We start from the raw sequence: 22,424 nt of genomic DNA on the forward strand, positions 1-22,424 counted from the left end.
ATTACAAAAACTAGATGCCGAGCGATAATCCGCCTCTTCCAGTAGGGGCCAGCTACCTTGCATCAGCGATGATCACATCGGCTGCCTTCTCACTGATCATGTAGATGGGAAGGGCAATATAGTACCCCGGAATCTTCGGGAATATCGACGCATCGACCACACGAAGACCATCGACCCCACGAACTCGGAAATCCGAGTCCAATACAGCATTCGAATCGCCATCCGCACCAATGGGCGCGGTACAGCACGCATGGTGCCCCCATGCCTCTCTTTTGATAAAGTCCTTCATCTCAGCTTCCGTCGTGACATTGTGACCTGGCCAGACTTCTTCAAACTTCCCATCTAGCGGAATGAGATTCTTGAAGATCTTGCGAGAAAACTCCATCGCTTCGTACACGGCCTGCACGTCTTTCTCGTCCGCGCCGTTTTCCGTCACACCGGCATCGAACGAGTTGAAATTGATAATCGGCATGTCACGCGGGTCGGCCGAGCGCAGAGTCACCGTTCCGGCATTATTGCGGCTTCTGGCCTTCAAGGTGATCCATGTCCAATGCTGGGCGTCTTTGAGTCCCTCGTAGGAGTAGTTGGGGTAGTACCCTGGGAAATTGGCGGGGGCGCCTGAAATCAAGAGATCGGGCTCATCCTCGGCGACCGAAGACTTGCGGATGATCGCAATGGCGATTCCATTGGTGGTGTATGTTCCTTTGAACAGGGGGTTGTTTTGCCATTGCTCCAAGCATGGATCCGGAAGAGAATACATGAAGGTACATTTGGAGGTGAGCACAAAATCTGTGGGGGACTTTCCAACGAGGCCGGTCTCATAGCGATCTTGAAGATTGGATCCCACTCCGGGCAGATCCACTAATGTTGGGATCTTGAATTTGGCAAGTTCTTCTTTGGGGCCGATTCCGCTGAGTTTCAGAAGCTGCGGTGTGTTGAAAGATCCGGCGGACAGAATGACCTCACGAGTAGCCTTCACACTGCCCGGTGTGCCGGCCGACGACGTCTGCGAGGCGCGAGGATCGGCCCTGTATAGACTCTTGCCACGGAGATAGTCCACTCCTACGGCACGAGGCTGACTCCCCGTTGTGTCGAAGCGGACCTTGGTCACCAACGTGGTCAACTGAATATCCAGGTGATATTTCCGAGAACCATCTCTATTCACCGCGTTGGCGGTCTTGAGAACAAAGTCTCGTGGCCCGGTACGCTTGTACTCGGGCACATCCACAGCGAGCGGTACCTGGTATGGTCCTTCGTCGTAGTCGCGAGTCGGCAGATTGTTGTTCAAGTCACGCGTCAACACTCCGGCCAGGCCCGTGACGGTGGTGATGAGTTTCCCAAGCAAGCCTCGGCCCGCCGCGGTGGCCCCGGCGAGGATCAACGATAGCAATTTCTGATCTTCAATGACAAGACGCAAGTCAGTGAGACTGGTCGTCAGCCACCCGTCGAACCCGTGGCCAAAAATGCTGGTGGGCAAGTATCGGTTGCGTTCCAACTTTTGGAAATAGCTCCGCATGTGTTTGGCAGACCAGGAACTGTTTCCCGTCAGACTGGCAAGGTGTTCCCAATCGTTCTCGTAGGGGTAAATCGTGCTACATGGAGAAGAGAAGTTAGTTCGACAACGTTGAAAACCTCATAGCTAGATCCAGAGTCAGCTTCTATTGGGAGGATGAGCTCGACTGACATCATGGCGTTGTGCGCAGAGCAGCCGCCTAGAGTGCCGGCTCGAGGATAGAGAATACCGAGTGGCTCAGATCCACTTGGTGCATCTTTTCCAACGTGAAGGTCACCCGAGGGAGTTCGATAGGTCATCTTCGAGTCCTCCTCTTGTCGGGTCAATTCAGAGTAATGATTCACAAAGTAGTCCCATTTCATCGGCTCGTATTCAGTGGACTGCAGCTGCAGGGCAGGAATCTGTTGAGTCAAAGCATCGCCTTGATCGTCTCCCGCATCTAGCAGAAGGACACTGAATCCTGCAATGGCTAGTCTCGCAGCAAGAGGACCACCACCTGGCCCTGATCCGACAACGATGTAGTCATACTGAGTGTCTGTTGATCGCCTCTCTTCCCCGTGAGAATGGCTGATTGGAGAACCGTGGATGCTATCATGAAAAGTCAGTCGGACCGGCTTCGTTCAGGAATGAGGTTTATCAACCTCATGCACAAGACTCACGATGCCAAGACATTGGGAACCACCGTCAGTATCCCAAGCGCCACAGTGAAACGCATCTTGGGCGAGAAGACACACGGTGGAGGTACAAGTCCACGAGATAAAACTCAACCCGTCTGCAGGTGACAAACCGTCGATGATTCAGAAGTACCCGTTTGGGCCGTTGTGAGCATTCAAGATATGCATCAATTCGCTTGCGATGAGACTCTTATAATCTCTTTGTGAACAGCAATTGAAATGCTTTGTTTCTTGTACTGCTTAGAGGGGGGGCTCGCAAGGAGATCGGCGGATTCTTTCTGCTTTCTCTATAGTCTCTTACGATTCTTTTCTGTACTACTTCCGATCGCACACTGGCCTTTCTCCAAACACTCATCCGCTATTCCCATAAGGGAGTGCCCCACGTCGCTCGGCGGCGAGAGCAGTTGTCCAAAGAAAATGTTCATACTTGTTCGATATGGCAATGAGCCAACGAATCGTCGTGACCGTATCTCATGAAAACTGCTAACAAAAAAAGACAGAAAAATAAAATAAAAGCCAAAGTACGATGGTAACTGATAGACGCCCCTTACAAGGAACCGTGCTTTTCAGGAGAACTTGAACAAGTCGGAGCTATACCAGCTTTAGCGGACCGTGGGTTTCTCTGAACATGACATCGTCTGCCGATCACACGGCATTTCAAAGCCGGTGTTTTACTAACGGAGCCACGTCCGGTTTGGGCAATGGTTGGCTGTATCTTGCCCCGGAAATTTAAAAGATCCTTCTTGACTATTAAACCCGCTTTTCTCACAGGCATGCTAATCCTTTTTGGGTAGTCTCATCTTGAATGCCCTCAGTCATGGAGTAAAATTTCCGTGAATGGGGCCCGAGGACGTGAACCGTGTTGTGGCCCACTGAAGGATCTGGAGCTTCAACCCGCCTGAGACATGGCGGTTCCAGGCCTCGAGAACCGAGACGTACTCCACCGAAATAAGGATTAACCTCGCAAGCTCGGAATTTTATGGTATCTTTTAACTTTTTTTTGTTTTTTACTCTGAGTAGTGGGAATCTGAGTCAGTCGTTGTCCAAAAAGCTGGTGAGATAGTGCCGCAACGACTTGAAACTGAGACATATTCATATGCCAAAATTTACGGGGAATGGCGCGAAATTTCTCGGTGACAGGGGTGCAAGATCCGATCTAATTCGACTCTCATTCACAATATGGGGCGAACATTCAACGGGGCTTGCATAGACGAATGATCAGCCTTACCAGGGGAATGGTACAGGCCTGCATCAGGTCTTGGGAATGTCCTCAATAGTCAACTGGACCGACAATATTATCTGCAAATACCGAATGGAGCTAGTCTGAGCTTTGAAGGTACCGCTATAGAGCTCTAGTGTTGTGATTGAACATCGGGGGGGGGGGGGGATTCTCACTCAATCAACGGTGGTCTATAGTGAAAGATGTGGCAAATGTCCATCTGGATTAATATTAATTTAGGGATTTCTTTTAGGAGCTTGCACAATATGTAACAGCAAAAAGGCCCCTCGAGCCTTGCTTCCTAGATTCAAAATAAAAGAAAAGGGAAAGAGAGATTTGGCGAAGATTCGCTCAGCGGTTCTGATGCAGTCGAGCTTCGCTTGAGTTGCCGAAATCGTTCAGTGGGTAAAATGGACCCTTGTCACCTTTGGGCAGGACACTGATGGAGCCATCCAATCGAGAATTGCCGCGGCCGTGGGAGCCTGTCCCATAGGATTTGTTTTGCTCCGTGTCACCAAATACCCCTGGGGCTGCGTGGCGAAGGAGCGATCGAATTGCCGGTAAACAGGCACATATGACTCCAACGTCGCATTCAATGGTACTCCAGTACCCCACGGCGACATAGTCCCCTCGAAAAGGCGTTAGCCATGACGCAAGAATTCCGCGGGTGCTTCGCAACTCAAAGAACTCACATGTTAAGTTTTGTGTGGACGCGAAATGGATCAGTGAATTCAGGCGCAACACGCTGACCAGAGTCACACTTTTGACGAAAAAGGCAGAGTCAGCACTCAACAGAAAATCGTACCCGAGCTTCGACTCGTTCGCGGCGCAAGCATCCGCTTGTACTTACAAAATTCCCAGTCCAAACATGCACATCACGTAGGCTTTCTTTTTCCAAGACAATTTGAGCTTGTAAAGCTGTCGTAGAGGAAGCAACATGACCATGATGTCAAGTACCATGTTTATAATGGCGGAAGCCCATCCCTGGGCGTTGATGTTGTTGCACTGGTAATTTCCCTCTCCATCCCAATGAAGCCAGGCTCCCGCAATGGGCCGACATTGAAATACTGAGATGAGAACAAATGCGATCAGATAGCCCACATTCAGTGCAATCGCAATGTATGTGAAGACTCGAAAGCGAGGCTCGGGGAAAATCCGGAGATAGAAGCAGAGAATGGAGATCTTCGTCAATGGCAAAATGCTCAGGTAGATCAATTCATCCCAAAAGTAGATCTGATAGAGCAAGAGAGACGGTGTCAAAATTGCAATCAGTAAAACTCCGCTGCTTCCTGGAATTAACCGGGGCGACGACTTGACTCACGTAGAGAATATAGGTGATGTTCTTTGTGGGAATCGTCCATATGTCCCTTCCCAAGCCCGCTTCGGCCACTAAGAAAAAAAAAGTCAGCTTGCGAATATACAGAATCGAGGTAAAGACAGGGGACCGAGCATACAGACAACTGAGAGTGCACTGAGGGTCACAAGGAGGCACTATAAAGAAAGTCAGTTGCTTTTGGCTCGCTATCTGCGGGGATGAGAATCAGAGCACGACTTTGTGAGCGCACCATTGTCACTGTCATGGTCAAGTCATCCATTCCGATTGTTGTTGAGCACTTGATTCGCGCGATTATTCTGAGAATGAAGGCTATTAGAGCCACGATTCCTCCTGCAACTCCGGCATATGAAACCACTTTTGTGCGATCGCGAATGGGCGCTCCACATGCTGATGATGTGACATTCTTTGTAGCTGAGCAATCTCAGTCTCAGTATTCGTAATTCAGAATCAGGATGCAGGATGTAGAGCTCTTACCCAACGACTCGCGTATAGTGCAGCTGAAAGAGACACATTTCTCGAGGTAAGCGGTATACTTTGCATCGGTGCAAAGGCATGCTTGGTCCGTCAATGCACAAGAGGTCTGCGAAAGAGATGTTTTCATGCATGCTAGCTGGACGACATCAGAATTATCTAACTTGATCACGAGGAAATCCGACCACATACCGCACAGGTGGGTAGGCTGGCAGCTTGATGCTCTGCCCCAGCTGCCAATTTGGCAAAGAGAACGCCAACAACACAAAGTATTCCTAGCACCCTCATCGCGATATTGACAGACTCATTTGACTGGAGGGAAAACTGGAAAATAAACGGTCAGAAACCTCGCCAGTGAAGGCGCTAAAATGTCATGTTAAAGAGCTGTCAGACCCTGTGGAATGAATGAGAGATCTCCTGAAAGCCCGAGAGAGCTCGTGCACCACTGGAAAGTCCTCCCCCACAACCCGTGTGAACGCCCAACTGTTTGGATGTACAGATCACTCCGAAGACTCAGGGTCCAGCCTGGACTCACGTCTACTCCCGTGTTCTTGGACCTGGACCACTTGTTGGAGATCGTCCCAGGAAACTTCTCACGCGTGATTGGTGGTCGAGCCTTTCAAAATCTCTGACCACCATAGTTCTTGGGGGCAAGGTTTGCACTGCAAAACCCACGCTAACCCTGGTGCGAGGGTTAGCGGTGTTTGAGAAACAACGGCGGATTCATTGACGGGATGGGATCGTCGTGTGAGCAGGCCGAGTAGGCGAGTCGCGCGCTAAGGATCAACAAACACCGCATAGCTCCATTAATGGAATCACACGGGTGGCTCAGGTACTGACTAGCGTCGCGACTTGTGACTTGTTCTACTTGACGGCTTGAAGAAAATTGATTCGGTTTCCTGGAATAGCTCTACACACTTGGACTTTGGTGGAATACGTGCTGATGTCCCCGAATGATTGATGGCATCTTTTGAGCAGTTCTATTTCCACCAGAGCACGGTGTCTAGGGTTCATGATCCCCGATTCATCTAGAAGCAGCGATGAATGAGCGATCATGTCTATTTTTGAGGGTAGTCAAAGGCTCAAAGCGAGAGGAGCTACATAGCAAAAAGAAAAAAAAAGAAAAAAAAAAGAAAAAAAAAAGAGAGAGAGAAGAGAAAGCAAGAAAATAAATTCACAAATAAACCCAGAAAATTGGACTCTGGATGCACAGTTAGCTTCAATCATCCCCGGAGTTGTAAGCCGGAAAGTGTCCGACACGATTGTCGCGTGTCTCCCGGAGCGCTGCTCTTTTCGGACAATGATCGCCCTTTTTGGTTGACTTTCCACTCTGAACGGGGCATCGGGCGAAAGCCGTTGAACTTTGATTCTCTTGTGGGGAACTCACTGGTGACAGTTTGGACAGTACAACTGCACCATGTACCCGTGGACGCTGATATGGACTGGGAATGCTGGGGCGTACTTTGGTCATTTAGTCCCCGATCATCATTGCAGTTCTGTCATTCGAATGGACTACCTGGATTGACCCCTCGGGATGGCTTCGGGGGAGTGAAATTACTTGTCTGTAGAGCTCACCAGATTAGAAAATTTCATCTTTTTACGCCCGTCTGCCCCCAGACTTGGGTTAATAACCTACCATTTCATTCTTTTGACCGATTCAAGTCATATACCTGGCTCACTATTTAATTATATCAACAAAAATATCAGTGAGCTTATCATTTTAGTACTTTCTATCTGGACAAGGCATGATCAAGATCATTTTCTGGAACATCCAAAGAGTCTGAATTCCTGGAATCACTAGATATTACTGTTACGACAGCGATCACTCATTCCTCATCTCATTCCCACCCCCACTTCCTCGTCTACGCACGTGTCGGAGAAAACTCAGCATGGGCCGAAATTTCAAGGGCCACAAGGTGTCGAATCCAGACAGGCTCCGGGATTATAGCGGATACAAGGTATGCAATGGTCCAAGCTATCTCCAATTCTCCAGCACGGTTCACGATGGTGAGCCCGCCCGCCCGGTTGATGATTTTTGGAAGAGTATCCGCGCGGACGGTAATCCATGCATATCTTTTGCCGCAAGCATATTGGCGTCAGGCGGGAGCTCTGTAGAATTGTAACGCAGAGTCCCACAACCATTTAGCGTCTATCGACTAGGACGACCTAGTCGACTTTATGCTGAGCAACAAGCGGATCCCAAGGCAAGGCAAGGAACTATTCAAAAACTGTTCAATGCCGCCATTCGACTTTCCTAATTCAGTTTAGATGATGGTCAGTCCCTACCGTGCCCGCATGAAGGCATGGAGAACTTTCAGGGGGTGGAAATTCAATTTGAATGTTAGTGAAAGAACGAGGAAGCTTCACATATTATCATCCCGCAGAACCAGCTCTGAATGTTAAAAGGGTGTTTCGCAGCCTCTTTATGTAATCGATCAGCTGTCGCCTTGAGCAACTCGGTCAATCGGTGGTCACTTGAACATCACCACGATGCGCTTCCTCGACAGCTTGTCAGTGCTCTGCGTACTGCCGTTCATAAGTCAAGCCGCGGCATTCCCGGGGGCCGGGGGCAATCACCACGACGTAAAGCTCCATCACAATCAACACAAACGATGTCCATTTGCGGACGACGAAGCTTCAGTGGAAACGAAGCACGAGAAACGATTCTTGGTGAGCTCGATGAAATCGCCAATTGACGGTATGTGAGCTTGTCAGATCAAGGATTTCAGTGCGCTCAACGACCCAACTGTAGTGACTGGAGTCCATGCATTTCACCCACCCAATTTCGAAAACGGTGACCAGCGCGGGCCATGCCCCGGCTTGAATGCCTTGGCAAATCATGGGTATATTCCTCGAGATGGAGTTGTTTCGGTAAGCTTTTGTGAGGAACGCAGGCAAGTACGGGGAGACCACAATTGCCAGCACGACGCTGATAGTTTACTTTGTTCTTCTTCTTGAACAGTTCGGCCATGTGATCACAGCTGTCAACAAAGGTACCTCGGTGTCTGCGACTTCGTGACCAAAATGGATACAGATTAACATAATCGGAACAGTATACGGTATGGGAGTCGATCTAGCCACCGTGCTTGCAATTATGGGAACCGTATGGACGGGGAATCCCTTGTCTCTGGATCCCAGATTCTCCATCGGCGGCCGCGATACTGGCGTCAACGACCTTCTGGGTAACCTGGGTGGTCTGCTTGGTGTGTCTCGTACTCTTTATTTGAGAGCTGGATTCTCTTGCTGATTCCTCATAGGGGAACCGCAGGGTTTGATCGGGTCGCACAATTTCATTGAAGCGGACTCCTCCAACACGAGAGACGATCTCTACGTCACAGGCAACAACTATGCCATGAACATGGACAAGTTCATGTCATGGTACAATATGTCTGCCGACGGGACGTTTGACATGGATCTGATGGCTTTGCGAGCCAAATCTCGATTCGACGAAGCCATTCAGACCAACCCAGGTTTCTACTACGGCCCCGTCACTGGCTTGATTGCACGAAACGCTGGATATATCTTCCCCGGTCGGCTCTTCCGCAATCATTCGCAGGAGAACCCAGAGGGGGTCTTGAGTTAGTGGACATTATGATGAATTCTTCATGGGAAATGAGGTCTTGATTGCTGATTTGGAAACGCAGCCAAGAGTCATTTGAGAAACTTTTACGGTGTCTATGGGGACGAAGGCAACCTGACCTACAAACAAGGCTGGGAGAGAATCCCCGAGAACTGGTTCAAAACACCAGTGGACTATGGTCTGGTCCAGCTCAACTTGGACACGATTGACTTCTTGCTCAAGTACCCAGAGCTGGGAAGGTTGGTCTATGCAAAATCAATCTGTCTAGTGTGATCAGATCTGTTGACTAACATCGACAAGCGTGGGCGGGAATACGGGACAAGTCAACAGTTTCGTCGGCGTCGATCTTGCGGACCTCACAGGTGGAATCTTCAATGTGACAAACTTGTTGCAGGGCAACAATCTTCTCTGTTTTGTCTTCGAGGTGCTTAAATTCGCAAGCCCCAACGCGCTCTCCGGTCTCTACTCGACGCTTGCCAGACCTCTGGCCTTTTTAGGGAACATTCTTGCAGAGCCATTGTTGGACATTACCTGTCCAGCCATGCATGACCTTCAAATAGGTGGCACATCGTTCTGGCAAGCGATTCAGAATGACTTCCCGGGCGCGAAAAAGAGCGGTCGCGCATTTTGAAACATGATGCTCCGGCCGGTGTGGGGTTACGATTCTTGCGAAAACCGATGAGCAAGGAGGTCGGGTGAGTCCCAGCTCGTCTAGACTTGGGACTCCTGACATGGCGGCTACCTGTGGAGGTTTCATTTTTCTGTCCCTTGTTTCTAATAGATTAGTGATATATTTCTTCACCTGATTGATTGAGATTATGCCTCTCTGTCGGCAGTGCAGGGGCGACCTTGTAAACCTGGGCCCGGTTTCTCTCGCCTTGGTCAACCTCCGGGTCCATTTTGGAATACGAAACTCTAAGCATTGTCTAGTCATATATATCCATCAGATCCAGGCCGTGATGCTTGAAAAGAATTGACCGGCCATGTCCCATCGTCTGATACCCGATGGAAAGGAAGAGGGAAAGTTCCGGTCAAGTGAAAGGCGCCGTCTCGGGCACAATGATGAGGCTCTGTTGACAGCGTCGGTGGTGTTGAATAATCAAATATGCAAACTTTGGTATTCTTTGCTGACCCCACAGCGGGCAAGCTGTCTCGTGCGGTCAGCGATCGATCTTGCAGGCGGGAAGCTCTCAGAAACCACCTTCTGGTGGCCCGCGATAGACGATTGGGGATATAGTTGGGCGCTCGAAGCTCGTACAAGGTATCTGGCAATTGCGAACTGATTGAGACTCTTTTTTTTTTTTTTGCTGCAGGACCTCACGTGGGAAGACAATGTAGACATGTCCAGATAATATTCATGTCGCACGTTGTTCTTGATCTTGCTGACTCGCAATGGACATGTGATAGCGCTGCAAGTTTGGGAGCTTTATTGATCATAAGTGGCTTGGTAGCTAAACAAGGTTTATGCATGAATCAAGTCTCGGCCAATCCCTGACACTTCTGGCCCGATTCAGTCTCCAAGAGACTAGACAGATCGCTTCTGAACACATTCAAGCTATCTGGCCACTAAGTGCTGCGATGGAGACACTCTCAACATTAGTGTCAAGTGCCCACTCTGTGCCAAGCCTTTTGCTCGTTCCACCTAGTGATCGTTTACTGAATGGCCCGCCGTACGTAACCTGTGACACCGGCCTTAGTGTTGTATTTCAAATGATCTGCGGAGGCAATTGGTCCTATTGGAATGAAATCCCCATCGATTTTTCCGCCCACCGTATCAGAATCTTTCTTTGATAGGGTGGACCACGCTAAGCATGTCAATTTTCAGCTGGCTCTGTAGCTGATGGGACCCGTTCGCTAGAAGCGGCTTAAATATCGATCGAGAGGAGACTGCGTCAAAGTCAGAGATTTCTTCAACCCCTCACATCGAGATCATTCGGTAGTGCCCATCTGAGATTCCTCGACATGCCTGCCTCGTGGATTGTGGGCGTTGTGCTCGCGCTCCTAGCTTGCCATGTGTTGAAGAAGCTTCTCATAGATCTGCGACCGCAGCGGGCCCTTCCACCAGGGCCACGGAAGCTTCCGCTCGTGGGCAACATCACAGACATGCCTCCTGCGGGCGGACAAGATTGGCTTCACTGGGCCAAACACAAGAATCTATACGGTACGTTAGCCTCATGAAGACCATTGAAGGGGGAAATGGGCAGGGAGCGAAGCTTGTTGTCATTGAATCATTGCATCTTCCGTTCGGAGTTGACCCGTTTATAGGCCCGATCAGCTCCGTCACGGTCCTCGGACAGCCAATTGTGATCATTAACGACTTGAAGATCGCAGTGGAGCTGTTGAACCGGCGATCCGCAATTCACTCATCCCGGCCAAATATGATCTTCGCCTCGGAGATGTAAGTGCTCTCAGAGTTGAGTTGCACTCAGTCGATCAAGAACTGAAGTCGAGGTGACTATAGGGTAGGATGGGAATCCAGCCTAGCGATGCAAGGTTCCACCGACAGGTTCCGTGCCTACCGCAAAGCAATTCAGCCATCCTTTGGGTCTGAGTCTGGCGTGTCTCAGTTCAATGCGGTACAAGAGAAAGAAGTCCGGCGGTTTTTGCTACGAATTCTCCGCAAACCAGATGAGTTCCTCGAGCATATTCTCACGTGAGGCGGGTTCCAGATCCAACCAATCTGAAAACCTTCAAACTGACCTTTGATAGGGAGGCTGGAGCGGTCATTCTCTCAGCTGCATATGGTTATACAATCGAGCCGTTTGAGCGGGATAATCTGGTTCACATGAGTAATGTGGCGCTCGATCGGTTTGCCCAGGCTGCGACCCCTGGGAAATGGATGGTCGATCTTATTCCAATGCGTAAGCATCTCATCGAGGAAAAAGAAACGTTTAGCATCAGCTAAACAATGTCCGTCAATCCACTAGTGAGATACATCCCCACGTGGTTCCCAGGAGCACAATTCAAGCGTACTGCAAAAGCGTGGAGAAATCAAATCAGCTCCCTCGCGGACGTGCCATATGCGTTTTCCAAGGCGCAAGTCAAGAACGGAACAAGCAAACCCTCATACCTGGCCAGTTTCTTCAGTGCGCATGGCATACCCGAGCCTGGGACGGAGGCAGAGGCGGTCGCAAAATGGACTGCAGCCTCGCTTTATGCCGGCGGTGCTGATACGGTGAGTCGTTCGTCGGGTTCTCTTCCTTCCCTGTATGCGCCTGGCTAACAGCCCAAGACTGTCTCGTCAATTGAATGCTTCATACTCGCAATGGCTCTATACCCCGAGGTCCAAGCCAAGGCCCAGGAGGAAATTGAACGGGTTGTTGGACCAAAAAGCCTGCCGACCTTGGCAGATAGATCTCGCCTGCCCTACCTCAATGCCGTGGTGAAGGAAGTTCTTCGATGGCATCCAGTCGCACCTATGGCACTCCCCCACATGTCCGTCAAGGACGACACATGGGAAAACTTTTTCCTTCCCAAAGGATCTTTGATCTTGGCAAATATATGGTGAGTCAGAAGAGCCTGAAGGCACGATGATCAAGTGTGAGGATTCTGACGAAGTTCAGGGCGATGATGCATGATCCCGCGACCTACCACGATCCAATGACTTTTAAACCGGAGCGATTTCTCCCATCAGAAGGCCATACTCCAGAAACCGACCCCCATACTATCGCGTTTGGATTTGGCCGTCGTATTTGCCCCGGTCGCTTCCTGGCCGATAACACGGTCTTCCTGACAGTTGCCCAGACTCTGGCGGTTTTCGATATCCGCAACGCGGTTCAGGACGGTGTACCTGCTTCCAACCCTCCCAAGTTCCAAGCGGGTATGGTCAGCCAGCCTGTGCCGTTCCAATGTTCGATCAAGGTTCGTAGCCCGTCGCATGAAGCGCTCGTGTTGTCGGTAGAACAGGAACACCCGTGGGAGCCCAGCGACGCACCCGCGGTCAAGAATCTGAATTATTAAACAATTGAGTCGTGCCTGGCAGTGGTTCTCTTTTTTTTTTTTTTTTTTTTTTTTTTTTGCAGACCCGCTGGAGGAGAGCCAGGGTCATCAGTAGGCACCACTTTGGATCTTACGGTTTTTCTGCATGCCCCGGTCAAATGGCACTTATGAGGCAATGAACAGGGTTGTGTCATCTCCAATGTTTGGCCAGCGGATTGGTCGAGGATTAGGGCCTCTCAAAGACGGTCTTCAGCAATCTTATATGCGTTCGGTCGGTCCACAATATCTGACAATGTACTGTATCTCACTCTGCACTCTGCAACCTGCACTGTACTGCACCGTTAGACTGTTTTTTTGTTCAGATTCCTGGTCCACGCGGGGCTAATCCCGTAATTCCGCGGATTTAGCCGAGGTCCAGAACGAAGCGTCTCCGGTGTAAGACGGAAACACTGCGGTCATCACGAACGATTGGAGTCAGCTTCTTCTGGGCTCGTATTGAATTGGAGTATGATTTTCGGGCCGGCTAGAACGGCATGCATCACCGCTTTTCTTGGCCCTTTTAGGGAGTCAGATGCCTCGCAGTAGTATGCGACCCTGGTACTACTGACCGTGAATGTGTAATCAGCACCTGTAAATAGACCACTGTGGATATTCATCTTGTCCCCCGCACTTTCTATAAGAGAAAATTGTCATGCTACCAAAGTGAATGCAGTTTCCACAATCCAGACACACTCTCATCGGCCGCATTTCAATGCATCATGGCCAAAGGTCCTTTTCCGCACGAAGACTCGGTGGGACTCGAGACTGTTTGCTCGAGCCCTGACGACACTACGAATTCCGAGCCTGAGCTTGAATCTGAGGCGGCGCGGAAGGCCCGTTTAGGCAGAAATATCCGTGCGTGTGCCCAAGTACTGGGAGCCTTCTTTGTGTGCTTCAATATCTGGTCAGTACTCAGCCCTACCGTGACCGTCAATCTGCCCCCAGTTCACGTCCTAACAGACAGTTACTTGAAGGGGACTAAATTTCGCTTTTGGGTCGTTCCAGAGCTTCTACGCTCTCACTTATATCCCGTCTTCCTCATCATCCTCGATTTCTTGGGTCGGCACTTTCCAGTCATGGCTGATGATTGCGTGCGGTCTCATATCCGGGCCGCTTTTTGACATGGGTTTCTTCTGGTCTATGATGATTAGCGGCACCCTTCTCTCAGTGCTGGGCTTCATGATGCTGAGCTTGAGTAAGGAGTATTACGCAATCTTCTTGAGTCAGGGGATTACAATAGGGCTGGGCTTCGGTCTGCTTTACGTGCCAACTATTGCCTTGATCAGCCGAAGATTCTCTCGTAATCGCGCCGTTGCTCTCGGAGTGGCTACCAGCGGAGCCCCGGCGGGAGGCATCATCTACACTGTCATCTTCAATCAGCTCATAGCCAGGGTAGGCTTCGGTTGGACGGTGCGGGTGATGGCTTTTGTGATGCTCGCTTTTTTCATACTTGCAGCCTTGTTTCTCACATTGGAACCGAGTGTGGAAAATGATCAATCGACGGACAAACCACGACGACTCTTTGATGCTCGAGCAATGAAGGACCTTCCTTTTTGGATTTTTTCCATCGCAAATTTCTTGATCTACCTCGGGTACATCACACCATACTATTACATACCCACATATGCGCAGACACAACTTCACACGTCAAGGTCCACGGGGTCGTACATTCTGATGGGCTCGCAGGCGGCTTCCATCATTGGTCGTGTGCTGACAACCATCCTCGCCCATCGCCTTGGATCGATGGTTTCTTGGATTCTGTGTGGCATTTTATCGGGCGTCCTTTGTCTGAGCTGGATAAGTGCAAGCAGCATAGCCAGATTTGTGGTTTTTGTCGCATTCTATGGTAAGAGCTCTCTTTCACGTGTTGAAAATCAAGAAATTCAAGTTACTAACGAGACCAGGGGCAATCTCGGGTGCTTTGGTTCCTCTTCCTCCAAGTGTCTTTGCTCACGTTTGTCCGGACCCTGAATTGATAGGTACCTGGTTGGGAATGGCCCAGAGTATCAGTGGGTTTGCGTCTTTGATAGGCTCACCAATCGCTGGGGCACTAGCTTCAATAAATTCTCAAGGGAGCGAAGACCTAAACTTCTTGGGGATTCAACTTTTCGGTGGAATTACCATGACCCTAGGGGCTTGTTCATTATTTTTTTTGTGGTATCTTCTCTACACCCGCAGAGGAAAGAAGGGCTTGTTTTGAGCGGCATTGCATCATCAGGAAAACGGTTGACATGGCTTGCAAAAATAACGATTCAGGAATTGGCGATGTCATTCTTAGTGACAGAAAAACAAAAAAGTTCATATATAATCAAATGCAGCGAGCTACATCTCTGAGTGAGAGGGGCTATACACTTTAGATGGCTATCAATACATTTCAACCAGCGTGGTCGAAAATTAATTTCTTGTCTTGCTTGATATTGATGATTTATTTGGGGATCTTACCGCGTTTTGAACTCCGAAGGGTGTTAAAAGCTAACCTTGCTAACATTTCTGGAGCCACCAATGATAGTGGCAAAACTTACCTTTTTGGTGGCGGCCTAGGGCCAATCAGTACCTTTACCAGTTTCTTCTGTACGCTTCTAAGTAGAATGGTCACTATGATCTCCGTTCTTGCAAGCTTTGGTGACCCACCTTGTAGCAATCTTTCTATCGCCGATCTTTGAACTATGCTGTCCGATCAGCTCTCGATAGTGGGTCAACTTCCACTATTTTGAGGAATAAGCTTGGCCTAGCCTTGTAATTATCCCCGTGTTCGGCTGTCCGACGGTCATAAGTTAGTAATCGAGCTGGTAAGGCTGGTCCACGAGTCCGTGAGCCGGAAGACTCGCGAGTAATTGCAAGGCCTAGATAAAGCTATTATAAACTTGTTGCAGTGGGAGATTTGGTTGCAAATCCTAAGGGTGGTGTATGGAAGGAGTGGGCATAGAAGGGAGGTTGCTGTTGGGCGGCCTGGGAGAAATCATCAGAGAGAAAATCGAGCCATCTTTCCTTCATCACGATATTTTGGACCGCGCATCGTTGGATACCGCTCACAGGGGAAGATCCTGTCCTCCATAGAGTCTAGAATTTTTTGTAGCGTTGTAAGGGCGTGATAAGGACTGCAAAAAAGGGAAAATTGAGGACGTGCTTTCGTTCATTTGAATTGTGATTCGATAAAGCATCGAGGCCACGATATCTAAAACCCGAGGGACAGTTCTGAATAGCTCGAGGAGAAGACCACCGCAGACGACAAAGACCAGCAGCACTAGGAAATCACATGAGTCATAACCGAAGGGCTAAAACTCTCACAGGGTCACTACCTGTGAACACCTAATACCTTCCCACTGTCCACTGAGTTAGGGCATTGGAGCGGAAGGACTTGGTCGGGATAAAAATTGCGATTCACGGATATTAATTCCATTCAATCTTGTATTCATCTTTCCCAAAAGTATTGGCAGACACAGGAGCGAGTGAGCTAAGTTGAATACCCAATTGATGACGGACATGCTCGAGAAAATTTCTCTAGACTTCTTACTCCCTCGAAGATCGCCGGACGATCTATTGTGGGCAGTCTTCAAGTCAGGCCTGATTTCTACCTTCGTTTGTTCTGACACTATATCTCCCAGGTGCCTTTTAGTACAGCAGCGTTTCTGTGTAATTGAAATATGTTGCTAGTCAAAATACAATTGATCATTTTTCGAAGTTAACAAAGGTCAATTCTATTCTCTAGCACCGGAGGGTCGTTACAAATCCAAATCCATTGAGCTAAATGATGAAAAAGAGCGCATGATCCCATTCATCACTAATAAAACAGGTTGAACAAAGTCCGGGTAGTGTCTCCCGCCTGGAACAGAGGCCGCGACCTCTGATCGAACAAAAAACCGCCTACCATGGGAGGGCCGAACCGTCATAGTTCTGGAAGGTACCACTGATGTGTCGAGAAGCATTGTCGAGCGTTTTCACCATCGATGACACGCTCGTCTCAACAGAGATAGCGCCAACGTCCGAAAGCTTGACGCCCAATCCTTCCACGGCAGCAGCCGCAAGATCTGTCTCAACCAAACCAGGATGGAAGACAAAGCTCGTCAACCAGGTCTCCTCAAAGTGAAGTCGGCGGATAAACCAGTTCAAAGCTGCCTTGCTTCCACCATATGGGCTCATGTTCTGCGGAAAGCTCGCAAGAGCCTCCATCGATCCGATGGATCCAATCAGCGTTGAAATCGCGACAAAGATAGGCTGCTGAGACTTGCTAGCCTGTAGAAGGTCTGCAGTGGCTTGGAATAGCAGCACCGGGCCAGTTGTATTCACCGCCAAATGTTTCGCGATGTTGGTCGCTGAGGTTCGGCGGACAGTATCGCCACCGACAGAGATTCCGGCATTGGCGATCACGACGTCGAGGTAGGATATGCCATGTTCTGCCTGAAGTAAAGCCACTGCTTCTGCAGCGTCGGTCTCAACTGCCGAGTCAAGTTTGACGGTGATCAACTTGGTGCCGGCGCCTTTGGGAAGGTCTTGAAGGCTTCTTGATGATTCGCTCGACAGGTCTCGAACCGCCGCGATGACCAGTGTTTCAGACCTTTGGAGGAAGGTCCTTACAAAGCCTCGTCCAATGCCCCGGTTTGCACCGGTAACAAGATAGGTAGTTGGCGCGCTCATTGCGATGGGCAAGTGCTGGAATTTGGCGGAAGGAAGAAAAGAAAATGGAAAAAGGTTCTTTGATGAGTGGATGAAGCAGATAAAGATGTGATACTGAACATGAATATCGAAAGAGATCTCTGGAATATATATATATATATATATATACGTATCTCCAAACAATGAAAAAACTGCCTGTACGCCTTGGGAGGTCTCGTCCATCCATGCCTACAACTTCCCTCGCCGAGGCCAGATGGATCTCGCCGACTCCGATCCAAGGGATGATGAATGATCTTTCCCGATCACACCACCACTCAGCCCAGCTCGACTCAGCCTCCAGACCCAAGGATCACTTGCGAGTGGAAGTGCCGCTTGCGCGTTGTTTGGGGCTACATAGTCCGTGGCTCTCTCGTCCGGCTGGCCGGTCCATTCCGGGTGTTGAGCGGCAGGCGTAGACGCTGACAAAGCCAACTTGGAAAAGCCGCCCCGTGGATCAGATCAAGTGATTTGCCCGATTGATCGGCGGATGAGTGATCCGACCGCGGGTATGTTTCAAAGCTTGCCGTCGGTGAAGAATTCAAGGCTACCGAGCTCTGTTTTCGCGAATCTCTGGTGCCGTGCCAAACCCCTGCTGGTGCCTGCTTGCAAGCGTCTCACACGTTGCATTTCCACACAAAGTGGACCCATATGTTGATCGATGGCTCGTGAAGGCCTCGCAAAAGGGGCCGCTGGCACGCTTCATCGACTAGAAATTTAGTTCCAGAATCTCGCGGTGAACTTTGAAAATTCAGCCTTTTCTTGGATCGAAGAAAAGTTTCAGAAATTTAGAGCATGTCTCTAATCTGTGCTGGATTGTCTCTCAAGCACTCGCAGGTACCGCCGACCTGTCTTCTCTTGCGGTTCAAAACGGCTTCGCCTCCCGTCCTCTACCTCTGCAGAGAGCTTGAATGCGATGCAGGGCTCATCGTCATGCGTAAACAGTAAGGCCTGGTAGCTATTGAGAGCCTCAAAGCAATTAAGTTGGGTAGATTTGAATCTCAACTTCCCCAATAAAGCCACATAAGCGGCGCTACGCAGCGATTAGACACGATAGAGAGACGGAGACTATAGGTACACACTTGTCATGCTAAGACTAGGGTACCGACGAGTCACACATCTCGACTACGATCTACATGATCAATTGAAAGCCCATGCAAACGTAGCTGGGCGGTTTTGGATCCGGCGGTAACGATACACCGTCAAAGAGGTCAAGCGAGAATCCCAAGGCCAGAACTTGACCACATAGACGGGCTGAAAATGGACGAAGAAAGAGGTCCTTGTGGAGCGACAACAACGTGATTCTTAGGGGAGCCTTGTGTGTTTCAGAATCACAACTCGGGCTTGTCAATTGATGAAACCATATCTGTTCATCGACACTACCTTATATGACAAATATCCTAGTCATGCCCAAGTACGTGCCTTTTCACTCTTCTCTTTTTTTAGCTGTTTTGGACAGCTTAAATGGAGCTCTAGACCAACTGCGTAGCGGCTAATTTAACGCGAATTAATGAAATTGGCCCGTGAGGGCGCTTGTTCTGGCTAAGACAAGGTCACGTTAGAGTGAAGCAAGCGACGACAATAATCAACTGTGGCACCGTGACAACCTGTCATCCCAAATACTGGAGAAGACTAGTGTGTCCAACTCCTCACCATGATTCATGGCATCGAGACAGCTCTTGGCCATCAAAAGGATGCGTCTGCGTCGGGAACGGACGCTGGATTCACAGAAAGGAAGGCTCTTCCAGTGACCACGACTACGGAGGCGGATGGAGAGATAAATTTTCTCCTCGTGGGTACCACGGATGATGTTTGTGAGAATCTCGACCCTCGACGTTCGCAAAGGTCCTTAATGCGAATTTGTTCTGTGGTCGGGGAGTTTGGAGGAGGAGGATCGTCTTTCAAGAGGATGAATCCTGGCAGAAAGGAGGAGATATGGCAGTAACCAGACGTTTTTAATCCGTGTTTTGACGAGTTGAGCGAGCAAAACGGGTTTGGAGCCCGAATACGCGTACCCAACAACACCCACCCACGATCACCTGGTCCGTGTATACGCGTATAGCTCTCAAGGCAAGCGACCCACTTGCGTATCTTCACCCGAATACATATCATTTCACCAGAAGATAAGCTATAGCCACGTAAACCATAGGGGGAGTCAAGCTGCGCCAATGTGGGCTAGTTTAACATTAAAGAATACGCAAATATGGATATCTAATTCGTGCGTTGAACAGGTTCCGATGGGCTCCTACCTCTAAACAACCTGGATGAGGTCTGTGCATTAGTTGTGTACTCGGGATTAGCCGACGCAGTTGATATTGGTACCTGTCGGGAGACCAGTCAATTGATCTCGCTCAACAATTTGCTTTACCTGCATTGCTTGAGAGTCGTCATGAGGGCTCCAGTTCGCTTTTCGAGATCAACCTTGAAGTTAATAAAAGCCACATCCTACTGAAACTCTGGGCATTAGTGAGAATATGAGAACATGGCTAATATCGACACCCAGTCACATTGATTAACACTACACTTTGGCTCAAAGGAAACTCTTCCATGTGTAGATCTCGGGGTGTTTAATTTGATAGAAGCGTACGTGAGCCTCTTCAGAGTCGAGAGAGATGCCTGATATCTCCTCGGCTGTACCTTACATCACAGTTGCCTGGACCCGAGGATGAGATCTGGAAAAGTTGGAACAAACGACCGCTTATACCTTGAGATTCACTTACAATAAGAATTTGGCCATGATCCGCGGAGACATTATTCATTATTCTAGCTGACGGATTGAATCGCGTCTCAAACTCAGCGCTCTTGGGCATCAAAGATTAATTGACAGTTTCGCGGCTGCAATGTAACCGACGAGGAAATTCTTTCGCAGAGTGTTCGATCCGGAATAAAATCCCTTCAACAAAAGAACGGGATGGCGACGGAGATTACGAGAAAATTCTCTGAGTGCATCCAAGTTGAAGGGCGAAGTTCTGCAGTTTTTTGTTTCAGTAGTCCATCCAAGCACAAGCTGTCTTGCAAGCGGCTCTATACGCGTATTCGGGCGACCCACAGGCTCCAGAACGGGCCCTCAGTACCCAGGAGCCTATTTTCGGGGTCACTGATACCAGAAAAGATCATTTTGATAGCAGGCCCGCGTACCAAAACTGCAGCATGATGTTTCAGGGATCTCTTATAGACCTGGATTTCCAAATTTAGGAGATTCTCTGGTCGAGTATTTCAAGATCTTCAAGGGCCTTCCCTTTCAAACTCCTAAAGTGCCCCAGCTTCCAAATCTACCTCCTCAATCCTCCTCATCTCGATTTTTCTTTTAAATCTTCAGACTCTCTCCTCCTCCTCCTCCTCCTCCTCCTCCTCCTCCTCCTCCTCCTCCTCCTCCTTCTTCTTTATCATCATCATCATCCTCCGTAGCTCATTCATCATATTTTGCAGCTTCCATTTATCGTGCACCCATCTCCCAATACTTTTGGCAATCAATCGACTCACGAGAATGCAACAAATTGTTCCTCGAAAATATACCTTTTGGTATTACACTCCATCACTTCCCGCCGCAGTGATCTTCTTGCTTGCATACATCGCCTTGACCGGGCTTCATTCCTGGAAGATGTTCAAAGCCAAAGTCTGGTTTTGTATTCCATTCACATGCGGTGGCATTTGTGCGGTTCCCCGACCAGGATTGCTCGCAGCTGGTCCCAGACGCTAACGGTATATGCTTAGTCGAAATTATTGGCTATATCGGTCGCACAAAAGCCCACAGCGACACCACATCGATGGGACCCTATATCTTACAGAGCATCTTCATCCTTCTCGCACCATCGCTCTTCGCCGCCTCCATCTACATGGTTTTCGGGCGTCTCATTCGCCAAGTTGAGGGAGAACACCTTTCTGTGATCCGTATCTCCCGGTTGACTAAGACCTTTGTCTGGTTCGATGTACTCTCTTTCGTCATCCAAGGCAACTCATCTGGTCTCTCGGTGATGGGGTACGACACCGGAGCAAAGATTGTAGTCGTTGCGGGTCTGGTCATCCAACTCATCTCCTTTGGCGCTTTCTGGATATCCGCCCTAGTATTCGAGAGACGCATCCGCCGCAGCCCTACGCCCAAATCTCTTCTTCCGGGCAATACGTGGAAGACGACTTTGAAGATGCTTTATGCAGTCAGTGCCCTGATCATTATCCGCTCAATCTTCCGCATTTTTGAATACGTGCTGGGAAACGATGGATATCTCTTGCAGCACGAATGGACAGGCTATATCTTTGATGCCGTACCCATGGTGGCTGTCATGATCATATACCTCGTTTGGTATCCCAGTCATGTCACAGCCACAGGTGATTTTACCGGCAGTCTACCCCTTGCGCAGGCCTATTCGAATCTCTGATCTGCCTCAGGCGGAGCGAAGTGTCCTCGCACACGTCTCTTTCTTGGTTCTCCACCATGTTCTAGGTCGTTCTGATCTCATTTCATTCTCCTGTCAACTGTCTTTTTGTTTCCTTTCTGCATCGAGGACAATGACTGGACCGTTGAGATTTTGTTTGAGTTCAAGAACAATATTTCATTCAGACAATTTTCCTGCAAAGATCTTTCATTTCTTCTAATAAACCTCTTATCTAGAAAAGCTTGTGACAAATGTTTGACTTCTTTCCCTTACCACCATCCCCCCACCTCCCCTTCCTCCGGCACTGTGCGCATGTCTCATCCTCAGGGCTGAGTCCACAACGATCCGGTCTGGCAGTTTTGATCGCTTTTTATTGCTTATCCAGGCCTGGCCCATGGTCGACCACGTGGACTGCTAATTCCTGAAGCTCATGACATGAGCAAAGACCACGGAGCACAGGCTAATCGGTACTCCCTTGGCAATGGGGAAAGAGTCTTTTAGTGAAGAAACCGCCCGAGCCCGCTGAAATAATTGAAGAATCGTCGTGTATCTATTAAGGAAATTAATTTAATCTGACTCGAAAGAATAATCTTTGGGATTCCAAAACCGTGGCTTGGTGCTCAAGTATTG

General features: G+C 49.3%; 9 protein-coding genes across 9 annotated transcripts; 6 read left to right on the forward strand and 3 right to left on the reverse strand.

Moving 5' to 3' along the window:
• Positions 1-52: 52 nt before the first annotated feature.
• Positions 53-2,228, reverse strand: POX_f08365 (uncharacterized protein; the record flags this gene model as incomplete). The annotated part of the gene is made up of 3 exons (XM_050117140.1): positions 53-1,592; positions 1,685-2,101; positions 2,173-2,228. 3 exons carry the CDS (start codon positions 2,226-2,228, stop codon positions 53-55), a joined length of 2,013 nt encoding a protein of 670 aa, XP_049967279.1.
• A 1,529-nt stretch (positions 2,229-3,757) lies between these two features.
• Positions 3,758-5,501, reverse strand: POX_f08366 (uncharacterized protein; the record flags this gene model as incomplete). Its single annotated transcript, XM_050117141.1, has 8 exons — positions 3,758-4,035; positions 4,099-4,166; positions 4,257-4,639; positions 4,728-4,795; positions 4,861-4,897; positions 4,972-5,153; positions 5,217-5,352; positions 5,406-5,501. The coding sequence occupies 8 exons, from the start codon at positions 5,499-5,501 to the stop codon at positions 3,758-3,760; spliced, it is 1,248 nt and encodes a 415-aa protein (XP_049967280.1).
• A 2,202-nt stretch (positions 5,502-7,703) lies between these two features.
• POX_f08367 (uncharacterized protein) lies at positions 7,704-9,424 on the forward strand (the record flags this gene model as incomplete). The annotated part of the gene is made up of 7 exons (XM_050117142.1): positions 7,704-7,911; positions 7,966-8,084; positions 8,176-8,206; positions 8,267-8,416; positions 8,471-8,791; positions 8,858-9,032; positions 9,094-9,424. The coding sequence occupies 7 exons, from the start codon at positions 7,704-7,706 to the stop codon at positions 9,422-9,424; spliced, it is 1,335 nt and encodes a 444-aa protein (XP_049967281.1).
• Positions 9,425-10,755: 1,331 nt separating this feature from the next.
• POX_f08368 (O-methylsterigmatocystin oxidoreductase) lies at positions 10,756-12,753 on the forward strand (the record flags this gene model as incomplete). Its single annotated transcript, XM_050117143.1, has 7 exons — positions 10,756-10,954; positions 11,059-11,191; positions 11,255-11,446; positions 11,503-11,654; positions 11,721-11,968; positions 12,026-12,297; positions 12,357-12,753. The coding sequence occupies 7 exons, from the start codon at positions 10,756-10,758 to the stop codon at positions 12,751-12,753; spliced, it is 1,593 nt and encodes a 530-aa protein (XP_049967282.1).
• A 124-nt stretch (positions 12,754-12,877) lies between these two features.
• POX_f08369 (uncharacterized protein) lies at positions 12,878-13,117 on the forward strand (the record flags this gene model as incomplete). Its single annotated transcript, XM_050117144.1, has 1 exon — positions 12,878-13,117. The coding sequence occupies one exon, from the start codon at positions 12,878-12,880 to the stop codon at positions 13,115-13,117; it is 240 nt and encodes a 79-aa protein (XP_049967283.1).
• Positions 13,118-13,490: 373 nt separating this feature from the next.
• On the forward strand, positions 13,491-14,834 carry POX_f08370 (uncharacterized protein; the record flags this gene model as incomplete). Its single annotated transcript, XM_050117145.1, has 4 exons — positions 13,491-13,675; positions 13,746-14,617; positions 14,676-14,725; positions 14,826-14,834. 4 exons carry the CDS (start codon positions 13,491-13,493, stop codon positions 14,832-14,834), a joined length of 1,116 nt encoding a protein of 371 aa, XP_049967284.1.
• Positions 14,835-16,635: 1,801 nt separating this feature from the next.
• POX_f08371 (Norsolorinic acid ketoreductase) lies at positions 16,636-17,406 on the reverse strand (the record flags this gene model as incomplete). The annotated part of the gene is made up of 1 exon (XM_050117146.1): positions 16,636-17,406. One exon carries the CDS (start codon positions 17,404-17,406, stop codon positions 16,636-16,638), a length of 771 nt encoding a protein of 256 aa, XP_049967285.1.
• Positions 17,407-19,075: 1,669 nt separating this feature from the next.
• On the forward strand, positions 19,076-19,366 carry POX_f08372 (uncharacterized protein; the record flags this gene model as incomplete). The annotated part of the gene is made up of 1 exon (XM_050117147.1): positions 19,076-19,366. The coding sequence occupies one exon, from the start codon at positions 19,076-19,078 to the stop codon at positions 19,364-19,366; it is 291 nt and encodes a 96-aa protein (XP_049967286.1).
• A 1,542-nt stretch (positions 19,367-20,908) lies between these two features.
• Positions 20,909-21,797, forward strand: POX_f08373 (uncharacterized protein; the record flags this gene model as incomplete). Its single annotated transcript, XM_050117148.1, has 2 exons — positions 20,909-21,074; positions 21,136-21,797. The coding sequence occupies 2 exons, from the start codon at positions 20,909-20,911 to the stop codon at positions 21,795-21,797; spliced, it is 828 nt and encodes a 275-aa protein (XP_049967287.1).
• Between the last annotated feature and the right edge of the window lie 627 nt (positions 21,798-22,424).

The sequence above is a fragment of the Penicillium oxalicum genome, chromosome VI, assembly GCF_001723175.1.
Source record: "Penicillium oxalicum strain HP7-1 chromosome VI, whole genome shotgun sequence".
NCBI classification, from domain to species: domain Eukaryota; kingdom Fungi; phylum Ascomycota; class Eurotiomycetes; order Eurotiales; family Aspergillaceae; genus Penicillium; species Penicillium oxalicum.